At 48.3% G+C, this 18,699-nt stretch overlaps 1 protein-coding gene across 1 annotated transcript in view; it reads right to left on the bottom strand.

Annotated features, from left to right (window-relative positions):
• Positions 1–97: 97 nt before the first annotated feature.
• The window catches only part of NUP188 (nucleoporin 188), a 41,980-nt gene continuing 23,378 nt past the window's right edge, over positions 98–18,699 (bottom strand). Inside the window, exons 16-44 of the mRNA XM_074362356.1 lie at positions 18,119–18,271; positions 17,792–17,918; positions 17,492–17,579; positions 17,321–17,397; positions 16,495–16,609; positions 15,281–15,401; positions 15,099–15,165; positions 14,085–14,213; positions 13,638–13,777; positions 12,715–12,821; positions 11,492–11,698; positions 11,202–11,371; positions 10,449–10,518; positions 9,967–10,034; positions 9,222–9,417; positions 7,471–7,548; positions 7,088–7,173; positions 6,707–6,852; positions 6,259–6,440; positions 3,907–4,107; positions 3,657–3,749; positions 3,094–3,252; positions 2,639–2,776; positions 1,926–2,000; positions 1,610–1,843; positions 1,366–1,497; positions 1,023–1,096; positions 783–912; positions 98–699 (exon numbers count right to left, since the gene is read on the bottom strand). Coding sequence (XP_074218457.1) covers positions 523–699; positions 783–912; positions 1,023–1,096; positions 1,366–1,497; positions 1,610–1,843; positions 1,926–2,000; positions 2,639–2,776; positions 3,094–3,252; positions 3,657–3,749; positions 3,907–4,107; positions 6,259–6,440; positions 6,707–6,852; positions 7,088–7,173; positions 7,471–7,548; positions 9,222–9,417; positions 9,967–10,034; positions 10,449–10,518; positions 11,202–11,371; positions 11,492–11,698; positions 12,715–12,821; positions 13,638–13,777; positions 14,085–14,213; positions 15,099–15,165; positions 15,281–15,401; positions 16,495–16,609; positions 17,321–17,397; positions 17,492–17,579; positions 17,792–17,918; positions 18,119–18,271 — 3,740 coding nt within the window. The 3' untranslated portion in view covers positions 98–522. The remainder of the gene's footprint in view (positions 700–782; positions 913–1,022; positions 1,097–1,365; positions 1,498–1,609; positions 1,844–1,925; positions 2,001–2,638; positions 2,777–3,093; positions 3,253–3,656; positions 3,750–3,906; positions 4,108–6,258; positions 6,441–6,706; positions 6,853–7,087; positions 7,174–7,470; positions 7,549–9,221; positions 9,418–9,966; positions 10,035–10,448; positions 10,519–11,201; positions 11,372–11,491; positions 11,699–12,714; positions 12,822–13,637; positions 13,778–14,084; positions 14,214–15,098; positions 15,166–15,280; positions 15,402–16,494; positions 16,610–17,320; positions 17,398–17,491; positions 17,580–17,791; positions 17,919–18,118; positions 18,272–18,699) is intronic.

Below are 18,699 nucleotides of genomic sequence, written 5' to 3'. Positions count from 1 at the left end.
AACCTCTGCTCCACTCCAGGCCCCGGGCCGAGGGAGACAGTTCGATGCTGAGAGCTGACTAGTCCCTCTCAGGCTTTGAAAGCACATCCCACACAGCTATCTATAAACGGTATTTTAATATTTGTATAAATAGACCACAGTATTACCAAAAACTGCAAGAACAGAGCATGGAAAACAGATTCTCAAACCCGTGCACACAGCCTCTCCTGGCTGCACGAGACTGGCTCCCTGTCTCTCCCTGGGCCAGAGTCAAGTGCTTTGGGGACCGCCTGAAGGGAAGGAGTACACCTCTTCGGGGCATTCTCAATGCAAGGGCAGCAGACTCATGGCTCCCCGCCCTACTGTTGACCTTTTGATCTATTACAAAAATAATGCCGGGGCGGTGGGAATTGTGGCTACTCTGGGAGAGTGACAGGAGCTACTCTCTGCCCCAGATGGGGCCCAGCAGGCCTGTAGCACCCCGCTGCCCGGGGCTGCTGTGCGGGCTGGTGGACAGTGGAAGGTGAGCGGCAGACCGCTATCCTATCTTTGCACGTGTCGGACGAAGGCCTGCACCAGCTGGATCAGAGGCTCCTGACTCTCAGGGCTGGCCTTGGAGAGAGACGAGGACTTGCCCTGAGGTGAGGGGAGGACGCCAGCAGCAGGAGAGCTGGGGGCTCCTCGGCGGAAGTAGCGCGAGAGGCTGGAGAGCAGTGTGCTCTGCGAGAGAAGCAGCACCTGATGAGCCTGGTGCCCCCACCCCCCAGGGCTGTCCTCAGGGCCCCCGGCTCTGCCCCTCCTACCAACTCCGAGCTGAGCTCCTGCTTCATCCGCTGCTTGTCCCGAGGGTGCACAGCCGGGTCCCTAAGGTAACGCATTGCCTGGGAGATGAGCAGGTAAAAGCAGTTCTCCATGGTGAACATCAGGAGGGACCTGCAGAGGGCGGGTTTGGATACGGCTGCAGAGGGTCAAGCTGGCAGTTGGGGGGGCGTTGCCAGCCCAAGACCACCCCAACCCGAATTCCAGAAGGAGGGCTTTCTTACTTCAGTGTTCTGGTCCCTTCCACCTGTGTGCTGAGTCCCACTGCCTGGGTGAACGGCTCCTTTTTTTTGTCCAGCTGGAGGAAGAAAAATAAGTGGTTAAAAAAATAAGGTAACAGCACCAGTTCCAACATACTGAGAGCTTCCTACTTTGCAGATCCTACGCTAAGCAGTTTTATCAGTTCCCTCATTTAACCCTCACAATAATCCCTACAGGTAAGCACCATTATACTGCATGAAGAGAAACAGGCTCAGAGAGGCTACATAAATGTGCCCAAGGTCGTGGTCAGGAAGTGGTAAACTGGGAGGGAAACATGGGTTGAGGGGCCAGACAACAACAACTTACCTCTCCAAGCATGTTTAGGGCCACATTCACTGTGGCCAAAAGGGTTCCGAAGGAGGGGGCCACTTCAGAGTCAAAGGTGGGAGTGGTGAAGTTCAGGGCAAACAGGAAGTTGTATTCAGCGAGGTCCAGGGACTGCAAGGCAAAGCAAAAGCGACGTAGGGCCCAGCAGGACCCCAGGCAGCTCTTCGTGCACAGCAGAGCCTTGGCGGCTCTGCTGGGAGGCTGGTGGCACAGCGGCTGGTACCTGATCCAGCAGGATCTGACAGACGTCCGGGGTGAAGTGGCGCAGGGCCGCCAGGGTCCTGCTGAGGATCTTGAGGAGGCCGTACTGGACCGTGTGCAGGGCTCGCTGCTCTGAAGCCTGTGTGTCTGGACTGGGCTGCTTGGAGGAGGAGCAGGAGGGGGCAGCCAGGGTGGCTGTGGGTGGCCGCTGAGCTCGGGGGGCAACAGCTGAAGGGATGCCCTCCCCGTTTTTGTTCTGGGGAGAGACAAGAGATGGATGGAGCCCAGAGAAACCAGGGTGAGGTGGGCGGGCAGCCGCAGCGGGCAGGGGCTGTTACCTGCAAGTAGTGCTGCAGCATCTTGCGGCTGTGCAGGAGGGAGGTGCAGGCCTGGCACAGGTAGCCCAGGTTTACCTGGAGCAAACCCAGGGGAGGGTGAGGGAGAGCCTCGTGGCAGCAGCACAGCCAACTGACGATCTTCCAACCAAGCGGGGCTCTACATGCTGACAACGCGTGTGTCCTGCCCCCTGAGCACCCAGCAGTGCTCGCTCCCACATTCTCTGAACTCAGAATTGTCAGCAAGCACGCTCACTGGCAAACTCGGGGTCAGCAGATGCCGGGACTGTTTCCTGGGGACCCAGCCACATCTGGGCATGGTATAAGGTCCCACGTAAATAAGTGAGGATTATGTTCCCATTTTACAAAAGAAGAAAAAGGCTTAGAGGTAAAATGACTTAGCCAACGTCACTCAACAGGCAAATGACCGGCCTGACTCCAGAGCCCATGTTCTTTCCTTGCCCCCACCTCAGGCTGGTTCCCAGCTTCAAGCCTGTCTGTTTCTAAGGGATGTCGGACAGAGCCCAGGGGCTTACCCTACAAGGCTGCCCTATGCTGTGGAGGGAAAACTTGGCTCCAAAGAAAGCAATGTGAAACCGAACCCCGTGCTACCTAAGCAAAAAGCCCATGTCCCAGGAACAGGCCTGCCATCCACTCACCACTCTGTCCCCTAGCATTTCCCCAGACCCTCTAGGAAACCGTGTCTGAGGCCCCACCTGGACGTCTCTCATGAGCTGAGGCAGGTGGAAGTGCCACTCCTTCCGGAAGCTGGACAGCTGCAGGATGAAGCCCACGGTGTGATCCGCCTCCTCCAGGCATGCCAGACTCTGCACCGTCCTCACTGCATTGAGGCACTGGGAGGGGGAACACAGGGACCTGCCATACCTGTTCCTGCCCTCCTGGGGAAGGACAGGTCCTGGGCTGACAAACGCTTAGGTGGCGGCACAACAGGTGGCTTGGCGTTACAACTGAGAGGTTTCTGTCTGAGTTGATCCCAGACCCTTCCCCTCACTCAGCAGGGCAGCCCGCCGCTTAGCCTGTCAGCCAGCAGTGCTTACAGCACCTCAGAAATGTGAGCACCAACACCCCCCCCCGCCAAGCCTCAGCCCTAAATGGCCCAGACACCCTTGAACCCTGAGCCCCGAACTCTAAGATGCTGGCAGTCCCTCACCTGTAAGGTCCGCTCCTGATGAACACCCACGAAGTCCAGGGCCTCCATCAGGAAGTTGTAGCGCAGAGTTTTGAGGAGCCGTTCCATTAAAGACATGGACAGGCGGTAGACCCCCGGCCAAGAGGGGGCGTCCAGGGACTTCCGAGAGGTGCTGGGTGTCTGAGACACAAACAGCAGACAGGATCACGACACGTGCAAAAGAACCCAGCTAACACGTATAGCAGGGCCTCCTTGCAGCCCAGCAGCTAAGGCAGCCTAGCTGCTCAGAGGAAAAAACCTCCTGGAATGGGCATGGCCACTGGCTGGCCACCAGCAGGGCCAGAGCGAGGCCGAAGCCAGCAGTTACAGCAGAAAGAGCACTACAGAGACAGAAGCATCCTAGGTTCTAGACTTGGGTCTGTCACTGACTAGCCGTGAGCTTCTCTTGCAGGAAGTCAGTGTTGGGTCAGGGAGGATTCTGTACCGTCAGCGCATGAGCGAGGCCACTAAAGAGAGCAACTTCCAGGGCAAGTGGAAGTACCAAGGGGGGTTGGGGAGGACACTGGCAGGACACTGGCACTCACCTGCACTGTCCCATTGGTGCTGAGCTGGTACACACTCAGGAGCGGCAAACAAATGCTCTGGGTGATGCCGGCGCCAGCCACTGCTGTGGCTCCCTGGGAGGGAGAAACAAAGAATGAGATCAAAGCTGTCCCCGCAGCCGTCCTGCCCCGGGGCAGGTGGAGCTCTCGGGCTGAGAGAACCACAGGCAGTGTTAGAACCCACCCAGCACAAGCAAAGATGCCCCCTCCTGCCCTCGGGCTCGCCTCCTACCTGCTGGGTGCGAGCCAGCGTGAGGAGCAGGTGCAGCGCAGCCTCGGTGAAATGCAGGTTCTGCTTCACGCGAAGGCTCACCTCCAGGGTGGTGAAGAGGGTTGGCAGGATGGGGAGCCTGCGGGTCACCTGCAGCCATGAGTCACCATCCTCATCCACCTCACACAGCTCCTTGGCCAGGTGCAGGCCCAGGACACACACCTGCTGGGGCCCAGGGGCAAAGATGGGTAAAAGGGAAGGACGCAGTGTAGGGGGAGGAGGAGAGGAAGAGGACAGACCTCACCCAGCCTCCAAGTGAGCGGGCTGAGACAGTCCTGCTCTGCTCTGCCTCTGGCGACCCTGACCACCGCCCCCCAACACCACCCAAACTGCCATCAAGCCCTGTCAGTGCCACTTCCAACCCTGCCACCGCATGGAGCCCTAGTGACCTCCCCTCCTGCTGCACTACTGCAATCACCTCCTCAACAGTCCTTCCACCCTCTCTGGATGCTCCCTACTCAATTCTTCATGCCAGGGGCATTTCAAACTTATCTTTGACCATGACTGCCCAGAGTAATACATACTTATGCTGTACTCCAGTATACACGTATTTATATATTTTCATGAAACAGGAACTACCCTTACTTCCTACAAAACATGCTGATACTTTCTTTTACACTTTATTCTACTTCATTTAAAAAAAAAAAAAGCTGGTTGTAACCAATTGAGATCATTTCAAGACACATCAGTAGGTCCTGACCCAGAGTTTGAAAAACACTTCTCTACACTATATCCAGTATACTCTTTCTAGAGTACGAATCTGATTTCTCTTCCTTGCTTAAAATCCTTAAAAATTGTTTCCTGATTCACTGAGGATCCCAACCAAAGACCCTGACAAGTCTGCTGGCTGTCTAGCCCCCAGCTCTCAGGCCTCACCCCGGCCTGGCTGACACCAGGTGACTCTCACCCACAGCTCAGCACTCACTGTTCTCCCCGCCCGACTCTACCAATACCAAGCCGAAAGGGCGCTTTCACTCTGAATCCCCAGATTAGATAAGAACCTCACACTGCACGTTCTCCCTGTGTTTCTCCCCTGCAAGACTTGCCACAGTGGGACTGCTATGGGTAGTGCGGCCACTTTGATAGTGTTGATACTTCCAATCCAAGAGCACAAGAAATCTCTCCATTTCTTTGTGTCATTTCGGATTTCGGAGTATAGGTAACCTCCTTGGTTAGGTTTATTTCTGGGTATTTTGTTGTTTTTGATGTAATGGAAATATTTATGCCAGTTATAAAATTCTGGCTTTTGAAGTGAAAAAAAAAAAGTGAATGAAGGGCCACAAATGGCAAAATAGCCTTCTTTCTTATGGATGAGTTGTATTCCAGTACATATATACATGCTGCATCTTCATTATCTATTCAACCATTGATGTGCACTTAGGATGCTTCTGAATCTTGGCAATTATAAATAATGTTGCTGTTAACAGCAGGGTATATGTATCTTTTTTAATTAATTCTTATTTTGTGGTTGGCTTTATTCCTTTGATAACTATGTAAATTTAAAAAGCTAAAGCTCTAAATGTTCTTAGAAACAATAAACAGTACATACATGTAAATTTAAAAACACATGTGCAGTAAAAAAAAAAATGAGCTATCAAGCCATGAAGACATGGAAGAAACTTGAAACATATATTATTACTAAATGAAAGAAGCCAGTCTGAAAAGATTACAAACTGAACAATTCCAACCAAATGACATCCTGGAAAAGGCACAGCTACAGGAACAATAAAAAGATCGTGGTTTCCAGGGGTTTGGGGAAAGGGAGGGAGGGAGGAATGAATAGATGGAGCACAGGGATTTTAAGGGCAATGAAATTATTCTGTATGATACTACAGTGGTGGCTACATGTCATTATGCATTTATCAAAACCCACAGAATGTACAACATCAAGAGTGAACCCTAATGTAAACTATGGACTTCGGTTGATAATAAATAATGTGTCCATATTAGTTGTACCAAATATGCCACACTGATGAGGGATGTTGAGGGTAGGGGAGTATATATGTGTGGGTGAGGAGGGCTATGTGCAAACTCTCTGCATTGTCTGCTCAATTCTGCTATGATCCTGAAACTGATCTAAAAAAATTAAGTCTATTAATTTAAAAGAAAAAAAAAAGACTTGCCACAGTGGAATTTCATCGCTTCTCTGCATAGTCTGATTTGTTAACTTTCTCCATCAGGCTGTGACCTCCATAAGCGCTGTGATTACGTCCTGTTCATTAACCACCCTAAGGCCTGGCACAGAGCAGGCAGTGGTTCTCATCTGTGGATGCATGTGGGAAAGATAGACCATTTCCCAGGGAGCTCCCTCACCCCGTCACGCTGGTCCTTGTGCCGGGGCCGGGAGCAGTCGTCAGTCTCCATGCTGTCCTTATCCTCTGTGGCACTGCCTGACGCCAGACTGTGGCGGGTCTGGTCGAAGAGTGCAATCACCTCTTCTTGGAGGGTCTCACAGACGTTCAGCACCAGCTGGGAGTACTGGGGGATGTCACTCACTGCAAAGCAGACAGGGAGGGGACACTGTCATGCTCACTGCCGGCTCCGTCCCAGGCAGGCGGCAGGGAGTGTAGAGTGCTAGGAAGGAGTGTGCCTGTCCCATAGGTAGGGAGAAGAAAAAGAGTCTTCCTGAAGATGACAGTTTCAAGACTGAAAACTCAATCCTCACAGGAGAAACATCTGGCTCTAGAGGAAGCCCTGCCCAGGCCGGCTAGCAGCAGGGGCTGGGCGATCACTGTGCCCCCAGCTCCTCTCTGCCCCTCACCTCTCATCTCCTTCATCTGCAGCACCGTGATGAATGCTGAGAACACCTTGGCCTTGGTCTTCTCCATGAGTTGCTGGTCTGCCTGCAGCACTCCCTCCAGGATCTCTGTCAAGGGTCCAAGGATATCATCCACAGAACCTAACTCTCTAGAAACAATATGAAGAGGAGGGGGAGGGGAGGACACACCTCAGAAAAAGGCCACAAACTCCCCATGCTCCCTCTCAGGACGCCCATGGGGCAGTGCGCCGCACATCAGGTGTCTGCCTTCAGTCCCGTTCCCTAGGATGGAAAGCCAGCCCATTTCACACCCACTTCCTCCCCTTCAGGAAGGCGAGGGTCAGCAGAAGATGGCCAGGCCACCCCTCCTGGCACGGGGCTCACCTCTTCCACTGCCGGAGGAGGATAAGCAGCAGAGTGCACATCATGGAGCCGAGGCGGAGGCAGTTCACAGAGGTGGGGACTAGGAGCTGAGGGGAGACAGCACAGTTAGAAGTCAGGGTTCCTGTGAGCCGATGTGGCCGGAAGATTTGAGCTCCATTCACAGGCACCTTCGGCCTCAGGCCTTTCCTTCCCAGCAGCGAGCTCACAGGGCTGGGTCACGGGGGAGAGGCCAGGAGAACTCTGCCTCCCCACTGTAGCCTCAGGCCTCCCAAGCCAACTGAGCCCTTTGACCTGATCGTTTGTGTGGCTGCAGACTCGCGAGCTGCTCTGACCTCGGAGACCTTCTCCCTGGGAGGAATGTGAAATCTCCCAGACACACTTACTAACGCTTTGGTTCCATCGAGCACATCAAGAAAGAGCTGGCGACGTACGGTAGAGTCGGTCAGGTGCATTATCTCTGCCTGTAAGGGAAGAAGAAAAAAATACCAGTTAGGAAAATTTCCCAGACTTAAGGTGAGGTCCTCTGTCAGGCAATCAGTCACTGTCTTCCCAAGTCAAATGGGGCTTGATGGCCCTGCTGTTTCTTTGTCCACCTTAGATACGGACAGAATTCAGCCCAGGTTCACATCCTCCTCCTGACATCCTTCCTCTGCGCAGACCCTTCAAGGCTTCCCAGTGCGCTAGAAACACAAACTCCGCTCCAAGGCCTGGGAGCCCCTGAGGATCTAGTCCACCTGACTATGGTGTCATCCCCGCTGTGCTCATTCTACTCCAGCCCTATTGGCCTCCTTCCTCCTCCGTGAACAGGTGGGCTCTTTCCACTTCTGGACCCCCGTAGCTGTGACCCCAACTGCCTAGACCACCCTCCTCCACAGGCTCTCTGCCTGGGAGGTTCCTCGCACATTCAGGTCGTGCGGACGTCACCTCATCAGGGAGGGCCTCCCAACCACTCCTACCCTACTTAAGCGTTCCCTACCCTGGCACCCTGACTGTCTCCTTCCTAGTGAGCTATCACAATCCCAGACTATTTCTTTGTGAACTTGTTTACAATTTGACTCTCATGGACCACTCTCCATGAGATCAAAGACCTTATCTGCCTCATTCACTGCTGCATCCCCGGCACCTGGCGCATAATGAGCATTCCACTAATATCCATTAAATGAATGAGTAATCAATATCTTGGATTAACCAGATAGGTTTCCTAGGGGAAAAGAGGATGGTGGGATTTTCAGAGCTATAATTCAAGAACTGCTGCCCAAGTAGGGCCTAAAAGACAGGTGACACAAATTATTCCCAGGAGAATCAATCATTCCCTGATTACCCAAAGATAGATGAGCATTCTGATGCGTCTATAGTCTCAGGGGTCCCAAACGACTGTGTCACAGCCAAGCTCGAAGGCTGTGGGCAGTCTGGCACTAAGGAACAAGTCACAGAACTTTTAAGAGAGTGCTCGGAACAAAAAGCATCTATCAAGCTGATGTTACTAATGAAGTCAAGAGATTAATCTGGATTCTCTAGGGCATAACAAGTCAACATCAAGTCCTTACTACACAGCATGATGCTGTCAAAGGACAAAAACAAACAAACAAAAAGGAAAAATGCAAATTCTTCCCAAATGTTAATTCTCACTCTAAAAGACACACGTTGCCAAGACAATGGTCTCTGTTCCTTTTCTAAGAAGACCAGGAAATGCAGTTTCCAGAACCATTGAAAACAAAGCGGAAGGAGCCGGCCTGCTCACGCAGTTCCCTGCTGGCTGGTCAACAAGCACTCACCTAGCGCCCACAGGGCACGCAGTGTGAGAAGGCAGTCATCCAGGTGTGTGAGAGGTAGATGAAGGGACAGAGCCCCCAGGACCTATCCAGGGCCACAAAGGTGGCTATAGGAGGCTTTTATGAATGTCTGAAGGGATTTAAAATTACTTTTCTGCACTTTTCTTAATGGTCTCTCATTGAACCCAACATCCTCAAACATCCCCATATTAGCCCTGTTGTTTGGCACACAACCTGTTACATTTTAGCTCTCAGGGAAAAATTCAGATTCATTCTTTGTCCCAAGAGGCTGTATCTGCTAGGCATCCCAGCACATCGTTGCTAGGATACCAAAATGAAAACTCGCCCCAGGAGGTTCTTACGTGACTGGTGGCAATGATGAGAAACATCCTCCAGGCGGAGACCAACATCTGATATTCTACCAGGGAGGTGCAGCTGCTGCCCTCTGTGTCAGCCGTGTGAACTGCTAAGGACTTGACATACTCTGACCAGTAGGCAAAGCGTTTCTCACTGGAAAACTTCTTGAGCGTATCTTTTAATGACTGGTCTAATGAGCCCCTAGGGTGTCAAGAAAAAACAAAACCTACAGTTAGGTTTTAAAAGCAGATAGGAATGAGGGTGGGTGTAGCTCAGGGGTAGAGTGCATGCTTAGCATGCACGAGGTCCTGGGTTCAATCCCCGGTACCTCTATTTAAAAAAAAAAAAAAGAAAGCAGATGGGGATGTGATGGGCACAGACCCTTGTTGAGGCAGAGAAAGCAACCCCACGTGGGCTTAAAGGCACACAGCTCTGGATCAGCTCCAATGTGTGGGGCTCACACTTCTTGCTCAACATAATGGGTGAGGCTAAGGCCTTTTCCAGGATTCCTCCTCCATAAAATCCCAAGCACGTGGAGTTTGCTTCACAATAACTTTCTAACAATCATAAATGCCATCAATGGACTGGCCAGGGACACAAATGGCACCCAACCAGCTCTGTCCTCTGCCCCGGCTTGCGCACTAGGGATTGAACCCAGGACCTCATGCATGCTAAGCATGCACTCTACCATTGAGCTATACCCCACCACACAATCCTTTAATTAAAATCTCAAAAGAGGAAAGGACTCACTTAACTACATAGTATATCTCCAAGCAAATTATCTTCATGATTAGGGCACAGGTTTCCAGGATGCTGGGCTGTGGAGAGGAGAGCAGAGCAGACACCAATCATGATAACCTCTTCCCTGGTACCTCTCGCCACCACAGGGGAACAGAGCAGGGACTCAAAACTTGGCAAACAAGAAAGCATATTCCCCGTCGAATGCGAATGGGCATCTAACTTGCAGGAGCCGAAGTGTCAGGTCCACAGTGTCTCCAAGCGAGTGGAGAAGACCACGGAGCCATCAACACAGAACAGGGCATGCCACTCTTTCCCAAAACAGGATATCAAAGGGAGAGGAAGCACGCGCTTCTCTGAGAAAGAAGACCCTAGTGAAGAGAACATTCTGGCTGCTTCATTAGGGGAGGTGTCACTTTCTCCAGCTCAGTCTCACAGCCCAGCCTTTACTCCCAGGGACTTTCGTCACTGTCCCTCCCTCTACCCTGGCTTACCTCAGATGTTTCTGAGGGAGGAGAAAGGGTTCCAAAGAGTGGACTGGTTAAATTCTCCCAAAACTTGGGTCTAAAAAGAAAATACAAGTTGGAAATCACACTTTCTCTCCATAGTCCTCTCCTCCTCTCTCCACCTCCCCTTGGAGGTTACTGCTCCACATTTTTCAGTCCCAATCCTGACAGCTGTTGCATGTGTCACGTGCTCCTACATAAATGCAAAGGACTCCACATATAAAATTGTTTTCCTCTTAGGAAATACAACCATAGGTCACAGAGTTGACCAATAAGAACTCTCATGACTCAGCCCATCTCTAACAGCCCCAGAGAGGAGTGTGAGGAGGTAAATAAGAGCAGCAGGTGCCCACGTTTAGCCTTTTTAAGGTTCCTTCCCTCTGTGCAAACAAGGTCCAAGAGAACAGCATATCCCATTCCATTCAATGGCTTGAGCAAGCCACTCTTATCGGAATCTACTATTTCTCATGAACAGTGGGTTTTGAGGGTTGGCAGAAGGCGGGAACTCAAAAGGTAGAAACTCCAAGGTAAACACATCTTTACCTTAAAGGCTACACCTGCTGGTGGCAGCATTCAAAAGAGAGTAAGAGTAAAACTCCCACACACTGACCCAGGTACTAAGCACTTCAGTGCATGTGCTCAGTTACCTGTCATAACAAACCTCTCAGATACCAGTGATTGTTACTCCATCTTACAAACAAGGACAAAAGCTTTGGAGGTTAAGTATGGCGTCGGACTCACTTGGTTCTGAGGACCAGCATGGCACTGTCCCGACGGTCCTGCCACAGAGCATGCAGAAAGGCAATGGCCGCACGATGCAGCAGCGGGGGGCACCAGTAGCGATCGTGTTGCTGGGAATCGATCAGCTCCAGCACGGCGTGGAGACAGCTCCACACCCCAAGGCTGAATTCCTGCAGGAGGGGCAGATGAGAGTTCAGTCCCACAGCTTCTGCCAACAACCAAACCCACAGAGCCCAGCACCCACATCCCAGGCAGCCATCTTCCAGCCTTTATCCCAGGTGCAGGCTCACCTTGGAGCCATCATTGCCATCTTTCACCTCCAGATTCAGAAACAGTTCAATGAGGCCTGGTTGAGTCTCTACAGCAACTGTGAGGAATTCCAGAATCATGACTTTGATGCGCATGTCCTCAATCTTGCTCTTCAGTCGGGTCAGGAAAGCATCACGAATGGCAGCTGCATCGTTGCCCAGGCAGGCATACACTGACATTGGGGCTACCTGGTAGAGACAAGGACACATGGGCTTTACGGAGCTCTACCTCCAGAAGGACCACAGCAGGCTCCTGCAGAAAAGTGCTGAAGAAATCTCAGAAAATGCCAGAAAAGGAAACATCCAGACAGACAGCTCTGAGTCAAAAGGACATCACCCCAAACTACAGCAAAAGATGTCCAACAATTTCCAGGAGAAACAGTAACCAACATAAAAAAATGCATAACCTCTCTCATGTTAGTAAGTGCAAAGTTAAGAAAAAAGATAATATTGATTTCCTTATTAGATTAGCAAAGATATAAAAAATTGATGAAGCCACTCTGGCAAGGATACAACACTACTTGGGTTTTAGGAGTATAAACTGTTACAACATGTTTGGAGGGCAACTTCGAAATGTCTAATAAAAATTAAAATGTTCCCTGACACCTATCTAATTTTTAGGAACTGTAAACAAAAGTTTATAGAGTTCTATGGACAAAAATGTTCACTACAGCACTGTTTGTAACAGTAAGATAGAAAATAGCCCAAATAAATTACTCCACTCCAAGGCATGCCATGCAAGCATTAGAGAACGAAGTAGCTTTAAATGTGCCCACATGGCAAGACGGCAGGATACAGTGTTAAGTGGAGAAAGATGGTCACAAAATATGTGTAGTGGAATTCTGATTTTGGAAAGAGCAAAAGCTCACACCCAATCATCCTTTAATACACAAGCCAGACAAAAAGAAATCTGGAACAACGCATACCAACCTACTGACAGGAACTCTTGGAATGAGGAAAGATCACAGGTATCTTAACTTTCTATGTTACATTTATCTGTAATGTTTAAATAAATATTTTAAAATGAGAATGATGTCTTTTATAATAAGGAAAAAAAACTCTCATAAAACACAACTTGTACGTGTGTGTCTATGGCTATGTAACTTTAAAAGTCCAAGTTAGCTGCTTTTCTTGGGAGAAAGCAAGAGTGGTCTCAAGCACAAAGTCAGTTTCCTGGGGCTTTGACTGGCGAAGTGGGATCCTACCGTGGCCAGACGTTTCAGTAGCTGGATGGCAAGACGTGGCAAGGCAGGGTCATGTCTGTGGTAGATGTATTTGGCAAGAACAGCAATCAGGTTATTCCCATGGGCACCTGAAGAAGTACAGGAAACAGTTTAGACACCAAAGTGTGCCTGATTTAAGTTCTTAAAAGAGGCTGCTATTCAAAAAGGCTCATGTATGTAAGGGAATTTATTCTAGGTACTTGGAGGGCCAGAGCAAATCCAGACGGTTATATCATTCTCTTTTTCTCAGTAGCCAAGAAGAGAGGCAGGATTTGGGGGTAAATAGCTCAATCCAACTCATTAAGCGCAGAAAAAGATATATTTTTAAGAAAATAGTCTTTTGACAAATAGGTTAGAAAAACACATCAAAGCATTTCACTGAAATGCAAAAATCATAAAAATCCCAAAATGATACACTTATAAAAGGTCATTATCCGAACACCTATTTGAAAATGAAGAAACTGAGTCCCAAAGAGATTAAATGAGTAGTTCAAGGTCAAAGAGTAATAACAATCAATACTAAGCAGGCAACAGGTACCAGGTTTTACAGGTACTAATTTAACCTCCACTATAATCTTATAATGTAGATACTGCTCTTACCCTCATATTATAGATGTGAAATCTGAGAGTTGTTTAATAATGTGCCCAAGGTCAAAGCTGGTTGGAATCAGAATTTGAACCTACACAGTCTGACTCTGAACACGTGTTCTTAACCATTATTCTGTCACCAATAGGAGGTGGAAATAAATATGATACACTCTTCTTATTTCTAAGTCCAGGAAGAAATCTGGTGATCATTTCCAAATTTCCTCAAGGAGCAAATCAGAAAATACTACTGACCTCTAAAAATACAGCCTGAAGTACACACTTAAGGGCAGAAATGTTGACTGGAAGAAAATACATACCATGTTGTGTGAGAGCCTGTTCCAAGGGGGACACCACATTAGAAGGAGGTTTCAGCCGAATAACATTGTTGGTGACGGAGAATGCCAGTTTCACTGTCTTGATCAGCAGCTGGCCCTGGCCCTGGCCCTCTGCCCCATCACTAGGGTGCCAAATGGAAACCAAAGTTGATTCAGATAACATGACTTCATTTGCAACATTTGTGCTCTCATGATTTAGATTCCAACAATAATCCCAGAGTTCAACAGCTTCTGTTAGAGGCCCCAGTCCAAACTAGGAGAGAGGAGGAGCAATCAACTCCCTTTGCTACATGCCAGTCTACACAGCAGCCACTAGGTTACATAAAGGCTGCGTCCTAGGAAGAACAAGGTTGTCTTTCTTACACTGAAGTTCTCACAACATGCAGGCACAATAAAGACAAACGAGGGGAGGTGGAGAGGGAGGCCTACCTGCGGGGCTGAGCAGCCATCACCATGTCAATGGTGTCCACGCCAATGCCCATGATATTGATCACTGTCTGTCCTGCTTCTGTGTAGGCCAGGCTGCAGATGCAGAGAGACTGCAGACTGGGTGTGTGACTGGAAAACAGATGTGCTCTGAGTTACTAGAGAGTTGCCAAATTTATTACTGGAAGGGTAGGGTATTGTCCAAAATTGTGGACAATAACCAATTGTGGAGGAGAGGATATAGCTCAATGGTAGAGTGTGTGCTTAGCATGCACAAGGTCCTGGGTTTGATCCCCAGTACTACCATTAATTAATTAATTAATTAATTAATTAATTAATTAATTAATTAGATAGAATTTAAAAACCTAATTACCCCCCACTAAAAAAAACCTAAACCTAATGAACTGGACATCAGTGATACAGATCAGCTCTCTTTGCCAGAGGAAGCCACTCCGATTTCTTTCCTTAAATAGACTCTGGGACCTCTCCTTAAATAGACCCTGAGAAACAATTTAAATGCCCATCCATTAATGGATATGCTTACTGAAATGAACCATAATTAATCCACACAGTGGAACGCACAGAACCATTAAAACAAGACAGATCTCTATGCAGTGGCATGGAAATAAAGTTACAGAAAAGTTAGTACAAACAGAGGAGAAAATCTAGAAGATACACACTAACTTGTTAATAGTCATCTCTGGGAAATAGGCAATATTGCCCTATTTTCCTATGAACCTGCATAACTTTTGTCAAGGTCATTAAAAACATGTGTGTTTAATTTCACTGGGAACAATCCTGTTCCCAATTCATTTGCTCTTCTTTGTTCACAGGGAGAAAGGAGAAACGAACAGCCTGGTGGACAGCAAATCAGAACACCAAGAGCACTGAGCTCTGGGCTCAGCCAAGCTGAGTTCCCTGGAAGAATGAGCAGGCTCTGCAAAGCAGAAGCCCATGTCTTTCCTTGTTCAGTGACAGCAACTGAGAGTACCAAGCCCTAGCAATCCCCCATCATACCTGCTGTGCAGGTCTGTCTCATGGCACAGGTTCAGTATTGCATGAATCAGCTCCAGGATCAGGCAACCTGGACTCCAGAAAAGACACAGGAATGACGTGGCTTTATATGATGACCCTTATCCCAGAAAGACATCCAGGGAGCCAGAGATTCCTCCCACCTTCCCTATCCATGCTTTCCTTACCAATCTGTTCTCTCACACCGTGGGAGTTATAGCGCCACTTGTGGTAGCTCGGAAGCATCTCCTTCAGCACAAACATGACACAGGGCACCAGTCCTTGGCTCTGCGTACTACCAAGCTGCCCCTACAAGAAACCATGCTGTGAGGGCTTATGCCACTTAAGGATAAATCATTTCATTTCTAGAGATGATTTAACTCCAAAACCATAAGTCCTAGACTCTAGTTCAACTAAGTCCAAGTTGTAGGTTTCTTTAGCACAGAGAAGCGGACTAAAAAGACAATGTGACAATGTCACAAAAGGCACCTACATGACAGAGAGGGATGAAGGACAAATCTGGGCAGAAGGGAGGTATCTTAAACATGAAGGATATAGAATTGTTGTTGATGGAGAATGCCAGTTTCACTGTTGTGATCACCAGCCATCCCCCTAACCTCTGTCCTATCACTTGAATACCACAAAGGAGATCTGATACTCAAAATTCTTTGTGCTAGTATTGTTAACATCAGCTTCCTTATTTTGAAAATGAGGATTCTTTATTTGTATCTAAACATCAATATCCACATCTCTATTTCTACACAGAATTGCTTCTATCTTTTTCAGCATTCATTGACTGATTCTTGCAGGCAGGAAGTGTGCTGAGTGCTTTTCATGTGTGGCCCTCTCAACAAGTCCATGAAGTAGAGACCATTTACCATCTCAGTTTAGAAAGGGTCTGAGAAATTCAATACTTGCCTAAGGTCACACAGCTAGTAAGTGGTCAATCTGAAATGTAAACCTAACTCTGACTCCAAATCCATGCTACACAAGTATGTGTCAAACAGAGCTATGAGCCATTAGCACACTGTGTGATCACCTTATTAGAAAACAACAGAGTGCTTCTTGTATAAAATAAGAGCAGTGTTGTATTATGAAACTTTGCTTCAGAAGTATACAAACACACATGTATACTGGGACACAACAAAATATGTACCTATTACCCTGGGATACAGCCAAAATAGCTTGACAGTCACTGCATTACACCATACAGCCTCTGAGCATTAAATGAGTTAATGCAGACAAAGTACCTACTACAGAATCTGGCACAGAGTTAATACTCAATACACAGAAACTGTTATCACCATAACTTCAGGACAACTGTTCTGCCCGCAAACTAAATGACTATAGTAGCTTGGGGCAGGGAAACTATTGCAGATGCTTCCATCTGACCAGATTTTACCTTGACAAGAGTGGTGATCAAGCGCAGAAAGGCAACAGTGACCCCATACTCGCCCTGAGGCTGTTCACTACCCATCAAGAGGTTTCCATATCCTCCAGCATTCATCCCCTCCGCACTGGGAAAAGACAGAGAGGCAGAGGGGGGAATAAAGGAGGGGGCAATTTCAAGGTTTCAAGAAACTGTAATCACAGAGCATTCTTGGTATTACCTACATGGCTTCCCCATAAAAGAGGACAGCTCTCAAAGGAACTCATCAAATCTAGGCTATTTTACACCCAGGGTAAGCATTAAGAACGTTACTTATTGATAAACAACCTTAAAAGTGAAAAATCAAATAAACACGAGGAAAACATCCTTGTCTTATAGGCAAGACAAAGCAAGGAGAGAATGCTCAGGCAGTAAAATGGAATCTGTGTATTAACAACTGATCTACCAGACAAGTTGACTGGCCATGAAACAAGGAAAAGTACAGAGTGACTGTGGGCTTAAAAAAGGGAAGCCAAGTCTCTGGATCCAGACATCTCTGGATTCCCTAGACTGGAAAGTTAATGCCCACATACCTAAGGTGACTGCTGGATGAGAAATACCTCTCTTTCTCTCAGGCTTTAAAGACTGTGACCCACCAGTGCTGGTCTAAGAGGACAGAAGCCTCTGTGCCCATCATCTCCTTTGCCTTGTCCTCACTCACTTCCAAGGAGAGGGTGATGGGCAAGAAGCAGAGTAAACAGGCACAGAGAAGCATCTTCAAAACTAATGAAGCTAGCTTAGACATGAAACATAAATGGCACTCCCAGGCAATATCCTCTACCCACCCGCTCTGGCTCACCTAATCATCTGACTCATGTTGGAGACCTGGTGGGCCACGAAAGGTAAAAAGCCTGTGTGACGAAGATCAGTCCAGACCTGAGCGGAGAAAAGAAGAGTCAAATGTCCATGTGTCTCCAGGTATACATTACGTGTGACACTTTTTGGCTGTTAGGAAGACTTGGGGCCTCACCTTTGCTGGGTTCCGGGCAGCCAAAACAGTCAAGCAATTGACACAAGAAGCAATGACATCCACAGGAGGGGAGATCACGGTCGTTAATCTGGTTGGAAAACAGTGCAGTGTACTCAGTAAAATGAATAATTTGACTTGTTCCATCACAAATATTTTCCAGTTCTTTCTTTCCAAGCCCCTCCTTGCAGCAGGAATGCAAAAACAGGAAAACCCTCAGCTGGGGATAGATACCACACCAGGGCTTCCCACAGTGGAATGTGTATAGACTTCAAGCCAGTAGGTGCATGACCAGATACTGACCGCTGCAGCAGCATGTAGATGCGGGACGTGATGGGCAGGAGACAGTCTGCTATCGACAGATCTGTACTGATGACTTTATGGACCAGATCAATAATGGGTTTGACCCGCTGGCAGTGCTGAATCACATCTGAAAGGAAAGCAAGCTTGTGATCTCAAAGAAAACAATTCTTTTAAGATCACTGAACAGTCTCTGAGACCCAGATAAACAAATTACACTAATCACAAGCTGGATGGTTCTGAATTTCATCTCGAAACTCTCTATTTTCCAAATCCTCTAAGCATGTCCGTATTTCTTCCCACAGCGATGTATCCCAAAGCCGACCTCACCTGCAGTGGAAACGACATGAAGCAGCATTTCAATCTCACAGGTGAAAAGGGTCCAGCTGCTATAGGAGTACTCCCAACGCACCAGGTAAGCCCTGTCGTCCAGCATTACTTGGCCCACAGTGCCCTGAGGTATGCGAAGGTTGGTCTGACCCCCTTAGGAGGAGAGAAAGAGAAATTAGTCTAATATCTGAGGGCTCAATAGGAAGAGGTTGACTCCTATAACAGACAGCAATATTTAATCACACAGAGATGCAGTCTCTAAATCCAACACAGCTACAGTTTTTTGCTTTCTTTCTTTTTTAGCTAACCCACCTCCCCAGTTTTTTTCCATTAAAAAGCAAAACAAAAACAAAAACAAAACTCGCTCTTGTCAGTGGGTAAGTGAGTCTTCCCATGTGTCTACAACAGCGGAGTGCAGAGTGGTTTTCCATTCCAGTGATGACTGGATGACAGGAAGACCACCTTATGGGACCGCAGGTGCCTGGGTCACTGTTAAGTCAGTAGTGATGTCAACATTAGAAGAGTAAGGCTGTTCCTTCCACATTTTACTCTTTGAGCACCTGGAATACACATGAGCTTAC

Source organism: Camelus bactrianus, chromosome 4 (genome assembly GCF_048773025.1).
Source record: "Camelus bactrianus isolate YW-2024 breed Bactrian camel chromosome 4, ASM4877302v1, whole genome shotgun sequence".
Taxonomy (NCBI): Eukaryota; Metazoa; Chordata; class Mammalia; order Artiodactyla; family Camelidae; genus Camelus; species Camelus bactrianus.
This window is presented reverse-complemented; position numbering and strand designations above follow the sequence as displayed.